We start from the raw sequence: 13,710 nt of genomic DNA, 5'->3' as shown, positions 1-13,710 counted from the left end.
GAAATTTTCTTTTGTTTTGGTGTTTTGTTTTGTTGTGCTTTTGCATTCCTGAGAATGAAAGTGGTGATAATATGCATGGATGTTGGAAAAAACAAGGTATCAGATAATCTGAACAACATAAGAACATGCCACCATCTTCCTCATGTCAGTATTGACTTCCACTGACTAGTTATTTACCAATTACGGTGTTATTTTTGTAGGTATTTTTACCTATTTTACAAATACAATGCTAGGTAATGTAAAGTTTCCTAAGAGAAAAAAACATTCCACTCATCCCTTGTAGCCATTTCCCTCCCCTAAAGAATGAAAAAAATATTCATATGCATATACAATGCAAGTAGGCATATGAGAGAATTTTTACTTTCTGTTAGAAAAAATGCAAGATTACTGAATGACAGAATAGGTCAGGTTAGAAGGAACCACAGCAGGTCATATGGTCCAACCTCCCTGCTCGAGCAGGGTCATCCCGGAGCACATGGCACAGGATTGTGTCCAGATGGTTCTTGAATATCTCCAGTGAGGGAGAGTCCATAACTTATTAATTGTAAAGAGATTTTAATGACTTGGGTTTTTTTGGTTGTGGGGTTTTGTTTTACTTCTTTTTGTTTTGTTTCCATAATTTAGAACAATGGAAATGGGAAAGTGAGCAAAAATCAAGTAATCGGGGAACATTCAGTTAGAAATGTCAACAGACCAGGATAACTACTGAGAGATAGGAGCCTGTAGAAATTTTGTTCACATAAGTAAATACACACACATATACATATCTTTGTGCAGGGTGTTTTTACATGTGTGTGTTAACACAGCCTTCAAAAATCAGAGTATTTTTAAATGGAAAAAATATTTCTTTGATCTTCTTGTAGCTATAAATTCTAGTGTTTAATTAGAAAAAAATTAACTTTATACCCACAGAAATTTTAGTGGCAAAGAACTAAATTAGTTGCCTTTTTTTTTTTTTTTAAAGTCACTGCTTTCCATTTTCAGGGAAATGGTAAGAAAACAACAACAGAGCAGAAGGGCTGTGTGCTTGACAGTGATTATAGTATGTGTGGTCAAAGTAGTGTTGCAGGAGAAATCAAAGACTTAAGGAGATCAGAGTTAAAGTGTGATGTGAAAAGACATGTTTTTAAATACAGACCTAAAATTTAGACTCAGTATATATGAATGTCTCTTTTTCTTTTATGATATTTATTTTTACAGCTACATAAGAGAAATCCTGCAAGTGACCATTGAATAGAGTTTTTATTCACCTTTGTGTAATTTAAAATTATTAATTTTCTTCAGTGTTGGATTCCTGTGTGATAGTTTTACTTCTAAGGATGATTTTCTTTTATTGGAGTTTTTGAGACTTCCATGATTTTTCTTTTTATTTGAACTGAAGGATATAGATCCAAGGAATGACCTGATCCAGCAGGTGCAGAATTTGATTCTATTTGTGCATCTGTGAAACAATGGGTAGGTATAAACTGAACTGATACCAATTAATTATAGGCCTCATTAAAGATCTTTGTAAATTAATCTAGGCCCACAGAAACTGGAAGAGAATTCATGGACGTCAAAATTCAGTGAGAGCCTCTGGTGTGTGTTATAGGAGACATGAGATGGGAAAGGTTTTAGGTGGTACCCTCCAGGTGTTCCTCCATCATTCGAGGAAGAACAGATGCTAGGCCTCCCTCAGCAACTCCAGGGAAGGCATTCCCTCTGACTGCAGAAACAAATCAAACACACAGTTCAAAATCCATGGTTATTGTCCTGCTCAAAATGGCAGGGTTTAGGCACTGGGCTGCTCTATACAGATCTCCAAATAACATTGATCATATGATTTTCTGTCTTTCATATTTCTTCTTTCAGATTTTTCCATTTTACTACTCTTCTTGTCCCCTCCCAAATAATCACTGCTCATAATTATGTTTTCCTTATTTGTCTTAGTTTTTCTTCAAATACACCCAAGCTCAGTATTTCTGGTAGCATTATCTTGGTAGTCTCAACTTTAAAAAGTAATACTCAGATAGTTATCTAAGCAGCATGGACCTTGCAGGACTTAACTCTCCAAAAGAGCTCCCATATGCTTCTGCAACGATAAGTAGAGTTCAGTTTCTTCTCCCATAGGTCTCTGTGAAAATGAGCCATTCTGCATGGCTCTGTCTCTAACTTCTACATTGCTGTCGGTTGTATCCAGCAAGTTTTGTCATATCTGGTGTTTTCTGATGACCTCATCAGTTAGCCTAACCCCAGGCCAGTGCTTGCGTCCTCTTTTCCACAAATTTCTCTGCAGCTTAACAGTTGTGTCCAGTCTACAAACTCAAGAAATATATAAATACTATATATTATGTGTTGTTAAAATTTCTGTAACAGTAATGTAATTAATAGTGTACATGATTTTAAGGAATTTCTAGTACAGTGAAATACTGTACTTAGTGGCAAACATGGGAGGCAAATGTCTTTACCTATTTAGGAAGCCTCCAATATCTGCATTAGACCCTTTTTTATTTTTTACCAGTTATTTGGAATGCTACCATACTGCTCAGGGGAGCTCTTGCTATTCATTTTTGAGAAATAATTTGTTAGAACAAACAGTACCTGTGGACTATACACAAGTGGGCTGTTGCAAGTTCTTTCTATTTAAACTGGGTAATTGTTCATCAGAGTCTCATGTATTTGCTTTTATCCCTGATTGGGTGACCTGACCTTAATATATGGCAGGAATGACTCAAGAACTGAAATCTTTATTCTTCTAGCAAGTTCCTTAGGAAGAGAAAGAGCATAAAAGAAAAGCCTCTGCTGCTTTGGGAATATAAAAGGACCCTTGCACTGTCCTGAATATCTGTATTATCCTTGACCACATGGACCTTAGATATAAATGTAGATGAATCAGTCCCCGGTTGAGGAAAAGAGAAAGACGCGAGTCAAAATAATTAATCATCTCTCTGTGTTTCACAGTTGTTCCTTTCACAGCAGGTAATGGCTAGCATGACTATGTGTGCAATTATAGCTACAGAAACGGTGGCTGGATTTTATCTGAATAATTGTGTTGTTACTGTGTTGTGCTTCTGACAGTCACTCTCTGTGCAAATCATATGGGTATAGTTGCAAAGATGTTTCTTCAGTCGTCGATTATAGCAGATCATTTTTCTTATCCTGTAGTTTCTGTGTTCCTGCTTATTGTAAACAAAATAGTTTTGTATGCCAACTGAGGACTGGCACTGAATCCCTTAATCTTGTTTTAATGTCATGTTTTCACTATCTGTTCATTGTAGCATTAATTGACTGTGTACATGCAGTGCTGTTTTCAGATTAAGTACTTTTTTGGTCTTGTTTGCAAACTTTGCAGATCTCCCTTTGTTCAAGAAAGATCATGTTTCTTAAATCATTTGCACTCTCTTTCATAAAAAGTCTTTGGTCAACAGGGTAACAAATCCATTGCTTTGTAGTGTTTAATAGTTTCCTATATCTATTTATGAATATGACTGCCTTCTAATAACCTTCTTCAATTTTTTTTTCAAAAATCAAGGAGTCCTAAATCATCTCTACAGTTAACCACTCATTGGAGACATTTATTGCTAAAGGCAGTATAGCAGATCACAGCTCATCTTGCACATCAACTAACCAAAGCATCAATTAGATACACTTTTAAAAATCATGTTATGACAATAAAACTTGGATTGCATAGAGGTTTTAATATATTTCCAGCACAACAATGCATGTGAAGATCTTACATGACCCATCTGTTTGTAGTCTGGCAATGATAACCCCTCTTCTGAGGGGAGTTTCAAGGGGTTTTGTTTATAGGGTTTTGTTATGGACCATTGGTGGTTTGTATGTAAAAATTGAATATTTTTGTGTATAAACAACTAGACCCCCAGCCCATTTTTCTTTTTAGTTCTATTGTTGTTGTTGATTAAACACAAACCATTCTTCGAATTGTTAGGGGTTTTCTTTATTTTTGCATCATGCTGTGAGTCAGTGTACCTAGAATCCTTTATTTGGGCCATGGTATGAATCTCGTTTGCCACAGAAGTTGCTGGATTAGTTGCCTAGCTGTAATGTGGCTAGTTTTCATGCTTTGTGAGTGGTGCTTCAATTTATGCTACCCGTTAAGAAATACCTTAAAGCTTGTGGTTAGTGATAAGCTACACACAGTACAAGAAAAAAGTAGCTTGATCATCAGTCCACATTGATTTTTATAAATTCCTTGAAATCCTATTAAAGCTGCTATTTTAAGATGTTGGTACAAGACAGTTTTGACAATCTATTTTATCTAAAAAAAAAAAAAAAAGGAATGATAAAGCAGGTTCTGGCCCAACAACTATTCAAGAGTTTCTTTTGCCATAAGCAACATTTAAACTTTTTGAATGTTTTTTTGTAGCTATTTATCTTCTAAGGCCTTTTCAGCTTTTCACACTCCCTTCATCCTCATGCTACTGTTAGGTCAGGTTCCAGTGGGGTTTTGTCCTCTGGGGAAGTGCATTTAGGCATAACACATGACTAATCTCCTTTAATCTAGTGTTGTGGGGAAGGAATTTTGCCCAGGACAGCTTGCACTGGTTCAGCATTTCTTTGTTCTTCTAATTCTATCAGGTACTTCCAACTTTCTTCATAACAAAATCTGAACATCAGTTCACATGCCTCCTTCTGTAACGAATGTGGCACCTCTTCTAAAAATAATCATAGAATCACAGAGTATCCTGAGTTGGAAGGGATCCTCAAGGATCATCAAAGTCCAACTCTTGGCTCTGCACAGGACCATCCCCAAGAATCACACCATGTGCCTGAGATTCTTGCCCAAATTCTTGTCAGGCTTGGTGCTATGACCACTTTCCTGGGGAGCCTGTTGCAGCACCCAACCACCCTCTGGGGGAAGAACCTTTTTCTAATAGCCAACCTAAACCTCCCCTGACACAACTTCAGGCCGTTTTCTTGGGTCCTCTCTGGTCAATAGAGGTAAGAGATCAGTACCTGCCCCTCCTCTTTCCCTTGTGTGGCAGTTGTAGACAGCTATAAGGTCTCAAAAGCTATTATATATGCCATGTCTATCCTGTTTTTTGACCCCAACTTTAAATCATCCAACCTGTTCCAGCCAACAAGGTAACTTTTTAATGTTTATTAAGGTAACAGGGGGCCTGGACTCTGAACAGTGTATCTTATACTGGAGATAAAAGTAAAGGGAAAAGAAAGTGAGCTTTTATCTAGAACTTGAATCAAACCAATGCTGGTTAATTGCTAGGGCTGCAGCTAGGATTTTAAAGGAAAGTTTTGAATTTTTTTGATTCCATCTTGACAAGATAGAATTTAAAAAAAAAAACTAGAAAGCTCAGTGTCCTAATTCTGGATGTAAAACCATTTCTAACCATCTTCATTTTTCAGTCACATCATATTTTATATATAATAGAATATAATAAACATAATATAATATAATATTTTTACAAAGGAAAAGATCTGACTAATTTGTTGTACTAGAAATAGACAACAGTCCATACTTGTGGTGTCTTGAAGGTTTAGGTACAAACTGTCTAGTATCAAACCTATAATGAAAATGTGAACAGACTCACTAAGTTTCAATTAGGCCTCTGAAAGCTATTGAAATACTTAAAAACTAATTACATATTCAGTAATTGTTAATCCAAAAATATGGTTAAGCTGTATTTTCTGTGATCTTCACAGAACAGTAATATTATTTTGTTTTCTGTGACTTAGAAGGTACTGAAATTTTATGGTGTTGAGCTACCAAAACAAGTAATGTTAATTAAGAAAAATATAGCAATAAACCTCATGAAATATATCACTGAAGGTAAAAGCAATATTTGGAAATAACATCTGCCTTAAATGGAAGAGGGTTTGGAAAGAGAAAAAGAGACAGTCTTAGACTTTAAAAAATAGCCTGGATTGTGAACACTTGGTAAGAACTCTTAGGTGTTACAACCTGTAGATTTAATGGAGGCTTTCAACATAGTCTCTGTGGAGCTCTGAGACAGTAGGAGGAATGGAGTCTCATAGGAGGGATTGTTTGATTTATGTATGTCAGTCAGGATGCTGTTGAAAAATTCATCACACTTTACTATCTTAAAATATATTTTTATTTTAAGATATATTTAGAGTCTGCATCTAAATGCTACTGTCACCTTTAAGAAATCAAATAGGGAGAGGAATTTATTTTTTCCTGCACAGTGACTGTTTTTAGGTATCTAATTACAACATTAGGGCATGTAAAACCAACATCTGTCTTTATGTTATGTAATATAAGAAGTTCCTTTCCAGAGGACCAGCTAGCTTGCTTTCCCATGTGAAAGATTTGTCTGGTGTTTTGTTTTTGCTGTTTTAGAATGCTCAAAACTGTGTGATTTCCCTTTCCTTAACAGTATTTCAGGATTCAGCCACTAGGTTTTGTTTCTTCCTGGGCTTTTGTTATAACTGTTCTTTTTTTGGTAGGTAGGAAGTGAAAGGGGAGAAGAAATGAAAAAGGAGGGCATTTCTTTGCCTTTCTTTGATTTTCATTTGAGCAATGTCAGCAAGAGTGATGTACTCATCTAAATAATTAATTTTACATAACGTGTTTCTCTGATTGTAAATTGAATCTAAGAATATCTCAGCTTTTTGCACATACTGCATAACAACCTGTAATCATCTACCCTCTACGGTTGTCCTTATGCTGTTTTATTACTTTATATGGTATATATTTTTTATTTTTTGATATCAAATATGTTAGCCATTGGCTCGATCTGTGAGATGTATGTGAAAAAGTGGAAGTTAGAAGTAGAGCTTTTTGGGTATGGAAGGTAAAAATCATAGTGAAAAATATACCAGGTTTTTACTTCCCTTGACAATTTCAGCATACTGATTCCCAGAAACAGATATATTTTGTGTGGAATTTTGTTCCATGATTTTTGTTTCCAGTTAATATTTTCTTTATTTAACCATCTCTCTCTTGAGCTGTATTATCTAGATATCTCATATTTCATAGAAATAGTACTGCTGGATTTTTTACATCATCTCTGATAGCTTCACATATTAGTTTTCACAGCTTCAGCTGTTTCCAATTGAACTTTCCAATCTGCTTCTCTGTCTTGATTTGTTTTCCAGTGATTTTTTGTTGTATCTTTTTCTATTTTTTCTTATGATATTTATCTTTCTATAATGTCTGATTGCTTGTTGGTTGGATTTCCCCACCCCCAACTTTCTCTCCACAACAGAATTTCTGTTGCCTTATATGAAAGAATAACCTTTATTTTTCATGGAGAGTTTCATTGTTGCTGTTGTTGTTCTTATTTCTATTTATTTTGTAAAAGGCAGTTTATATAAAATAATTTCCTAGGTGAAGTAACAGTCAGTATCTATTAGCGTAGATACTTTTTGGGTTTAGGTGATTAGAAGTGGTCTTTACCAAAAAACTGTATTTAAATGTGAAAGAGGTACAAAAAATAACAACCCTTGACACTGTACAGCCATCAACTAGATTTGCTGGCTTTAAGAGTTGAGGAGAGGGATATCAAATGCTCTTTTCTCTCTGTTTTTTTCTTGATCACCCTGATCAAGTTTCAGGGTGATAAAGACTAGCTTTCAGAAAAGTAATATACCTACAAATAAATTTAGCGATAATTTAGTTCAATATCTCATTGAGTTATCTCACCAATAAAGGAAATTTCCTTATGCTATTGAAATTAAAAAAGTAGTCCAGTTTTTCATTTGTAATTTTGTCAATTTAGAACTATATTGTCAAAACATTTGTGATTCTTGAAATTGCTATTAAATTATTTACAGAATTTTCATTTCATTAATTGCTTTTTTTCTAGTTTTCTATTTCATACACATAGGTACAACTAACTAAAACAAAGGGGCAAAACAACATGTAACACAGTTTTAAATGCTTTCCAAAACAGTTTTGCCACTACTTCTGTCAAATTGACTAGCATGAGCAGAAGACATTGTATGTTAGAAAGCACGGACTATTATACAGGCTGAGAAAAACTTGGTGCTTCAGTTTATCATGTCCCTAGCTCAGCTCTACTGGCCTTGGGAATAGAGACTAGAGATCAACTATAGAGGAACTATTTCCCTTCATCTACCTAGATGAAGGCCACTTTTTTTCAGCCAGTTACCTGAAGTCATCAGGAGTACTGTATATTCTCTTTTGGCAATCTATGTAACTCTTATTCGAAGGATATAACAAAAAACCACATCCAGTTTTTTCTTTCTGACAGTAGTCCATTATTCTATCTTTGGTCTCCAGGTCAATACACCATTGTTTTTGCAGTGCTGGGAGACCTCATCACTGTCTCCAGCTACCTGAAAGGGGGCTGTAGCCAGGTGGGCGTTGGTCTCTTCTGCCGGGAAACCAGTAGTAGGACAAGAGGGTATGGTCTTAAGCTCTGCCAGGGGAGGTTTAGGTTGGATATTAAGAAAAAATTTTTTACAGAGAGGGTAATCAGACATTGGAATGGACTGCCCAGGGAAGTAGTAGATTCATTGTCCCTGGAGGTTTTTGAGATGAGATTGGATGCGGCACTTAGTGCCATGGTCTAGTAACCGTGGCAGTGCTGGATCAAGAGTCGGACTTGATGATCTCGGAGGTCTTTTCCAATCTGGTTGATTCTATGAAGGATATAGCATTGGGAATAAACAATAAGCACAGGCAACACCGAATGTAAGATTTTCCTGCCTAATTATTTATATATAATAATGACATGGTTTTGAAGCTGTTCAGATTTTGATAATCAAATAATTTGTTCTGATGGGGAGGAGGTTTAGAGGGCAGAGTGCAGAGGGAGAAGTCAGAAAGTATATGAGCAGTGCAATTTCTTACAAGTTCTATAACTTTGTCACTCTGTCACCATGGAACTGCAAAGGGTCCCCAAGGGATGTGACAAAATATGTGTTGAACTGTGATGAATGTGCATTTACAAAACTCAGTCATTCAGATGAATTCAAATATGGGTCAATTTGATTATGGGAGATAGGGGACTCTGAGATTCAGGAGAAGTCCCCAGTATGAAGGATGCATGTCCTCATGATGATGAAGCATACGCATTTTGCATCACTGTGCTCCTGTTGGTTTCCTGGGAATTCATTATAGTCTTGCTGCCACACTAAGCAGTAACTACTCTGCTGTGATGATTTCCAGCAATGCTGGTGGAACTTTCCCACCTCATCTTATTTAATTATTTTAATTTTAACTCAGTCTGACAGTCTCTTGAGATACATAACTCATTTTCTTAGGGGCTCCCAGGAGACAGCGATAACACAAGTCTACTCTGCAGTTGCATGCATCTTTATAACAAAAATCATAAATCAGTGCACTTTATCTGAAACTGTAGACAAGAGCAATGAGCAGGCAGCATCTCAGTGTGTTAGCTTAAGGCAACAATTCAAGGGATTTCAGAAAGTTCAGGGGTTTGTTTTGGTTTGGTTTGTGGGTTTTTTCCTTTGGTCACAGTTTAAGTTTCTTTGTTCATTGCTTTACTGCCTCTTCTGTGCTAACTGTTTGAGGTATTTCCATCTGAACTTCCCCCTGCACGCCACTCTGATCTGATGTCTTCAAGGTAGATTTGAGGTTTCTGTGGTGGAGGGTGGAGATAAGGGAGGGTGGGGGCAGGTTTGTAATGAATGCTTGTACCTTTAGTACCTTTAGTAGGAGAGTGCTGAGTAAGAATGAGGACCTTGGTACTGAACATTAGTTAGGCTTTGGTTTTAAAGATGTTTGCCAGAGCTATAACACTTCAAAGAATCTGCACTAAAAATCTCCTCCCTTTTAATAGTTGTATTTTTCTTAGCCTGGAAATGATTGCCCAGGCTTCACATACAATTTGGGATCAACTGAGGCCTGAACTTCTAAGCATGATTATAACAGGAAGTAGGTGTTGTTGTAATATTTCTTTCCTATTGTTCAGAATAAAGGATTTTAAAACTTGAATTTTGGGGTCAGGTGTTTAAGAGTTATTCTCTTAATTGAGTTAAATAAAATAGTGGTTTTAACAAAATATAAATTTAATGCCTCCTAGTTAATACTAATGCTAAGAAGAACAGATATTTTTTGAGATGAAGAAGCCCTTGATATTTTGCTGCTTTTTTTCCTCTTATTTTTTTTTGGTTTTGGTTTTGGTTTTGTTTTTTTTTTCATATGGATGATTTCTGAGAGGGGGGACAAACAAAGTTCTGTATAGTAAATCTTGATTTGTTGTTATCTTCTGCACTCATTTATACTTTTTTATAAGGCAAGAATTTTCCATCACAACCATTTCCATAGCTTTTATAAAATAAAGTTTAGCAGCAATGATTTCAAATACATTTTAAATGTGTCATTCTGAGAAATTTCAATGCACTTTATATAGCATTTTTAACTTATTATGCACTACTTATAGTCTTATTAATGGCTCCCAGTCTTTTCTCAAGATGGAAACTAAGGGAAGAAAAATAATACTTGAATGGATAAAACTACAGCCCTTACATTTTTTGAGGTACTTCTTAATTTTAATGTATGTCTGAAGTATAAAAATGATTGATCTATTTAAATAACTCATCTGTAAATATAGAAATCTATAGAAGGAAATTGCATGCCTCAAGGCAAAAACTGATTTCTGGCAAGAATCAGGAAAGAATGGAGAAAGGCAAGGAAATCAAGAGAGAAAAGTACATAGTAAGAAACAAATGTGAGCCCCAGAATGGCTGGATTCTGTCACTGGTATAACTTAGATTTCATACAAAATTTAACTGTAAAAAAAAATCCTATTAAATCACATTTGTACTTAAAGGAGATAATATTCCTCGTGTTGTATGAATCTGTTCTGAGATAAAATGTGAGGATTTTAAGACAACAGTATCTTGGTCTTCATAGGGGTTGAGGGGAGATTACATTGTTATGGAAATAAGTAGCAGGGAAATACTAAATGTGTACAAATTTCTTTCCTCAGTTGTACAGAGTTTCTTTTTGAGCTGCCACACAACCACAAGAGACTGGAGTTCTTCCTTTAGTTCAGCAAAACTCGCTGTCCTGAACCGGATATTAGCAGTGGAAAATATATGCTTTCTGGTTATTTCTAATGTGCAACAGTATTCTTCCATTATTCTGATGAGAAACTGTTCTTAGTTAAAAGTTCCAGGCTTCTGTTATTAATATGGACTTGAAAGAAGCATAAGGTCAAAAAATCTGCAGCCAAAATACAGCTAATAAATTTCCTTCCACTGCAGTATTTTTCCATCTGATTTCTAATTTCTAGTTTGTTTCTTCTTTAGAAATTATGAATTTATTCTGTTGGGTTCCCATGAAACTTAGAAACAAAATTAGTTTCATTGTGTTTCTGTTTACGTAGCTTGTAATGGCTTTAAGATACCTCAACAAAATCAGTATCGGAAGATTCCACTTTTCATAGATTTGTTTGCATGTTTTCAGACTCCTGGTGGACTGATTGATCTTTGATATCTTGAGGTAACTGAGCAAATGGTTACCTTAAGGTAACTGTTTCTCTAAGTTTGAAGAATTATTTTACTCCTTTCAAGGTACTTTGCTTTAAGCGCTACATCAACTTCCACATACATATTTATATTTTACTATTGTAGTATAAAACGTTACGTTTTCCTTTTTTGAGGCTGAATGAATATTGTCACTGGGAATAATACTGATCATCTAAACGACAGTATATGAATTTTCTGTCAGTATGACATAATTTTATGAAGGTCCAGTGTGATGTTGGTTGAAATTTATGTAAAGCACAAGGTGTAAAAATAAACATTTTGACTGAAAGTTCCTGTCAATATGCCCTAGTATTGACTCAGAATCCTCAAATCCCATTTTGGAGGCCTTCTTTCAAAACCCGTTATAGACTAGGTATTTTTCGTCAAGTTGAGTATCTGTGTGGCATACGGAACATCAAAACCTCATGTGAAACGATTTACCAATCACTGCCTAATGACACTTTAGAAGAGATTTTGTTTTACTGCCAGACCATGTCAATCATTTGCATGTAAAGGCCAAAGGAATTGTCCTGAATCATCCAGGTTTTAATGATGTGAGTGTTTTCATAGCTTGAAGGAGCCGTGCTAAGTCTTAGAGGTATTTTAACATAAACAATCAGGAAAAACTTTTACAGGAAGGATTGAAAAGAAATTTTAATTCCAATTACAGTCTTTGACTGACTGGTTAGTACAGCTTTGAGTGTAGGTCAGAAACCTGAAAATTACTGGTTTTAGTGATGAGTAAGTGGCTTTCTTTTTTTTTCTATTAGATAGAAAATGGCCGGCTGTGGAACTCTATTGTGAAGACCTCGGAAGAAATATCAATTTTTCCAGTCAGCTTTTCATAATGTAAATATAATTTGAACTTTCCCAAATGGGCAGCTAAACAATGAACAAGAGGAAAACCCCAATTTGGACTGTATTTCTGAACCAGGCTTCACCTTCTGTCTCGGGAATTTATTAAAGGATTACAGCTGAAAAAGACAAGAGAAAGAAAACCTTGAACAGGAAGCTTGTCCTACAATGAGAATTACATCTTGTATCTGCCCAGTCCTAGTTTGTCTCTGTTTTGTGCAGAGGTGTTATGGAGCTGCTCACCATGGCTCCATCAAGGTGACTAGAAATCAAACCAAACACATAGAAGGCGAAACAGAAGTGCATCATCGTCCCAAGCGTGGATGGGTGTGGAATCAGTTCTTTGTTTTAGAAGAACATATGGGACCAGATCCTCAGTATGTAGGAAAGGTAAGGTCATTGTCTTTTTTTTGGTTTTGGTTTGTTTTTTCCCATTCTCTGAACTATGTCATTGATAGAGGAAAACTCTAGATGGTACCTCTTTTTTTAAAGGAGGATGTACCTCTTAGATTGGTACGTACATTCACGTTGAACTTGCCAGTTGTATACTGTGTTGTATACTATTATAAAGAAAAAAAATTACAAAAGAATATAGGGTGAGGATAATAAAATATGATAAAACAGCTTTGCTTCTGAGCTCAGCTAAACACAAAGTGAGTGCCGTTGAGGCCGTTACATCAGTTTCCAGATCCCCCAATGCATAGGGTCATAGCTAAAGGCTTTTCCAGACTATTTCAGAATTATATTCAGTTCTGCTTAAAAGAATATTACAAATACAGTCTAGGCTCCATAGGGTGTTCATTCCACTCTGACTGTAGGGTGGAAAAGGTCTCCTCCAAAAGGAAATTCTCTGTGACTTCCTTCATAAAAAGAGGCACAAGGTGTGTTACTAGTTAGAATTCCTCAGAAGTCTTTGAGAACAAGCCCTGCATTTATGTTTTCATGTATAGAGAGAGCTTCAGACAAAAAGATCAGGCTGATGTAGTTGAACTGAAACCTGGCCAACTGAAACCTCGTTGTGTAATGTTGTCTGTATAGCTTGGGTTTTAAATTTGCATTAAAATAATGCAAAACTCTCTGTGTAGCTTTAAGGCATGGTGTATGACAGAAGGAGTATTTTCTCCCCCTGAATTCTGTCTTGCAGCATTATGATAGATTTTTTTTTATTACATAATCTAAATAAGTCTTAATTTCCTTAATAGAAATGGAGAAAGACATTTAATATGAGGCATAAAGAAAGGTGGACATGGTAAAGGAACTACTTCTTTTTAGTTTACCTTCTAATGGGGAATCCTGAAAATTACATTGTAGAGTAAGAAAAACATCCAAGGAAACCAGTAGCTTCTGAATCACAGATGGCTGTTAGTGAGGGCTTTCAAATTTGAACAGTATCATCTGAAATAAAAATAGCAA

The 13,710-nt window shown here is 35.7% G+C and overlaps 1 protein-coding gene across 9 annotated transcripts in view; it reads left to right on the top strand.

Moving 5' to 3' along the window:
- Positions 1 to 13,710, top strand: part of CDH18 (cadherin 18) — a 479,225-nt gene that overhangs the window by 311,610 nt on the left and 153,905 nt on the right. For all 9 annotated transcript variants that reach the window (XM_039382102.1, XM_027735270.2, XM_039382099.1 and 6 more), the window contains one exon: positions 12,213 to 12,687. In XM_039382102.1, the coding sequence (XP_039238036.1) occupies positions 12,466 to 12,687 (222 nt within the window). In that variant the 5' untranslated portion in view covers positions 12,213 to 12,465. The remainder of the gene's footprint in view (positions 1 to 12,212; positions 12,688 to 13,710) is intronic.

Source organism: Pipra filicauda, unplaced genomic scaffold (genome assembly GCF_003945595.2).
Source record: "Pipra filicauda isolate LSUMZ 115617 unplaced genomic scaffold, ASM394559v2 scaffold254_size1108330_pilon, whole genome shotgun sequence".
Classification (NCBI taxonomy): domain Eukaryota; kingdom Metazoa; phylum Chordata; class Aves; order Passeriformes; family Pipridae; genus Pipra; species Pipra filicauda.
Note: the sequence above shows the minus strand (reverse complement) of the source record. Positions and strands in the feature narration are given on the sequence as shown.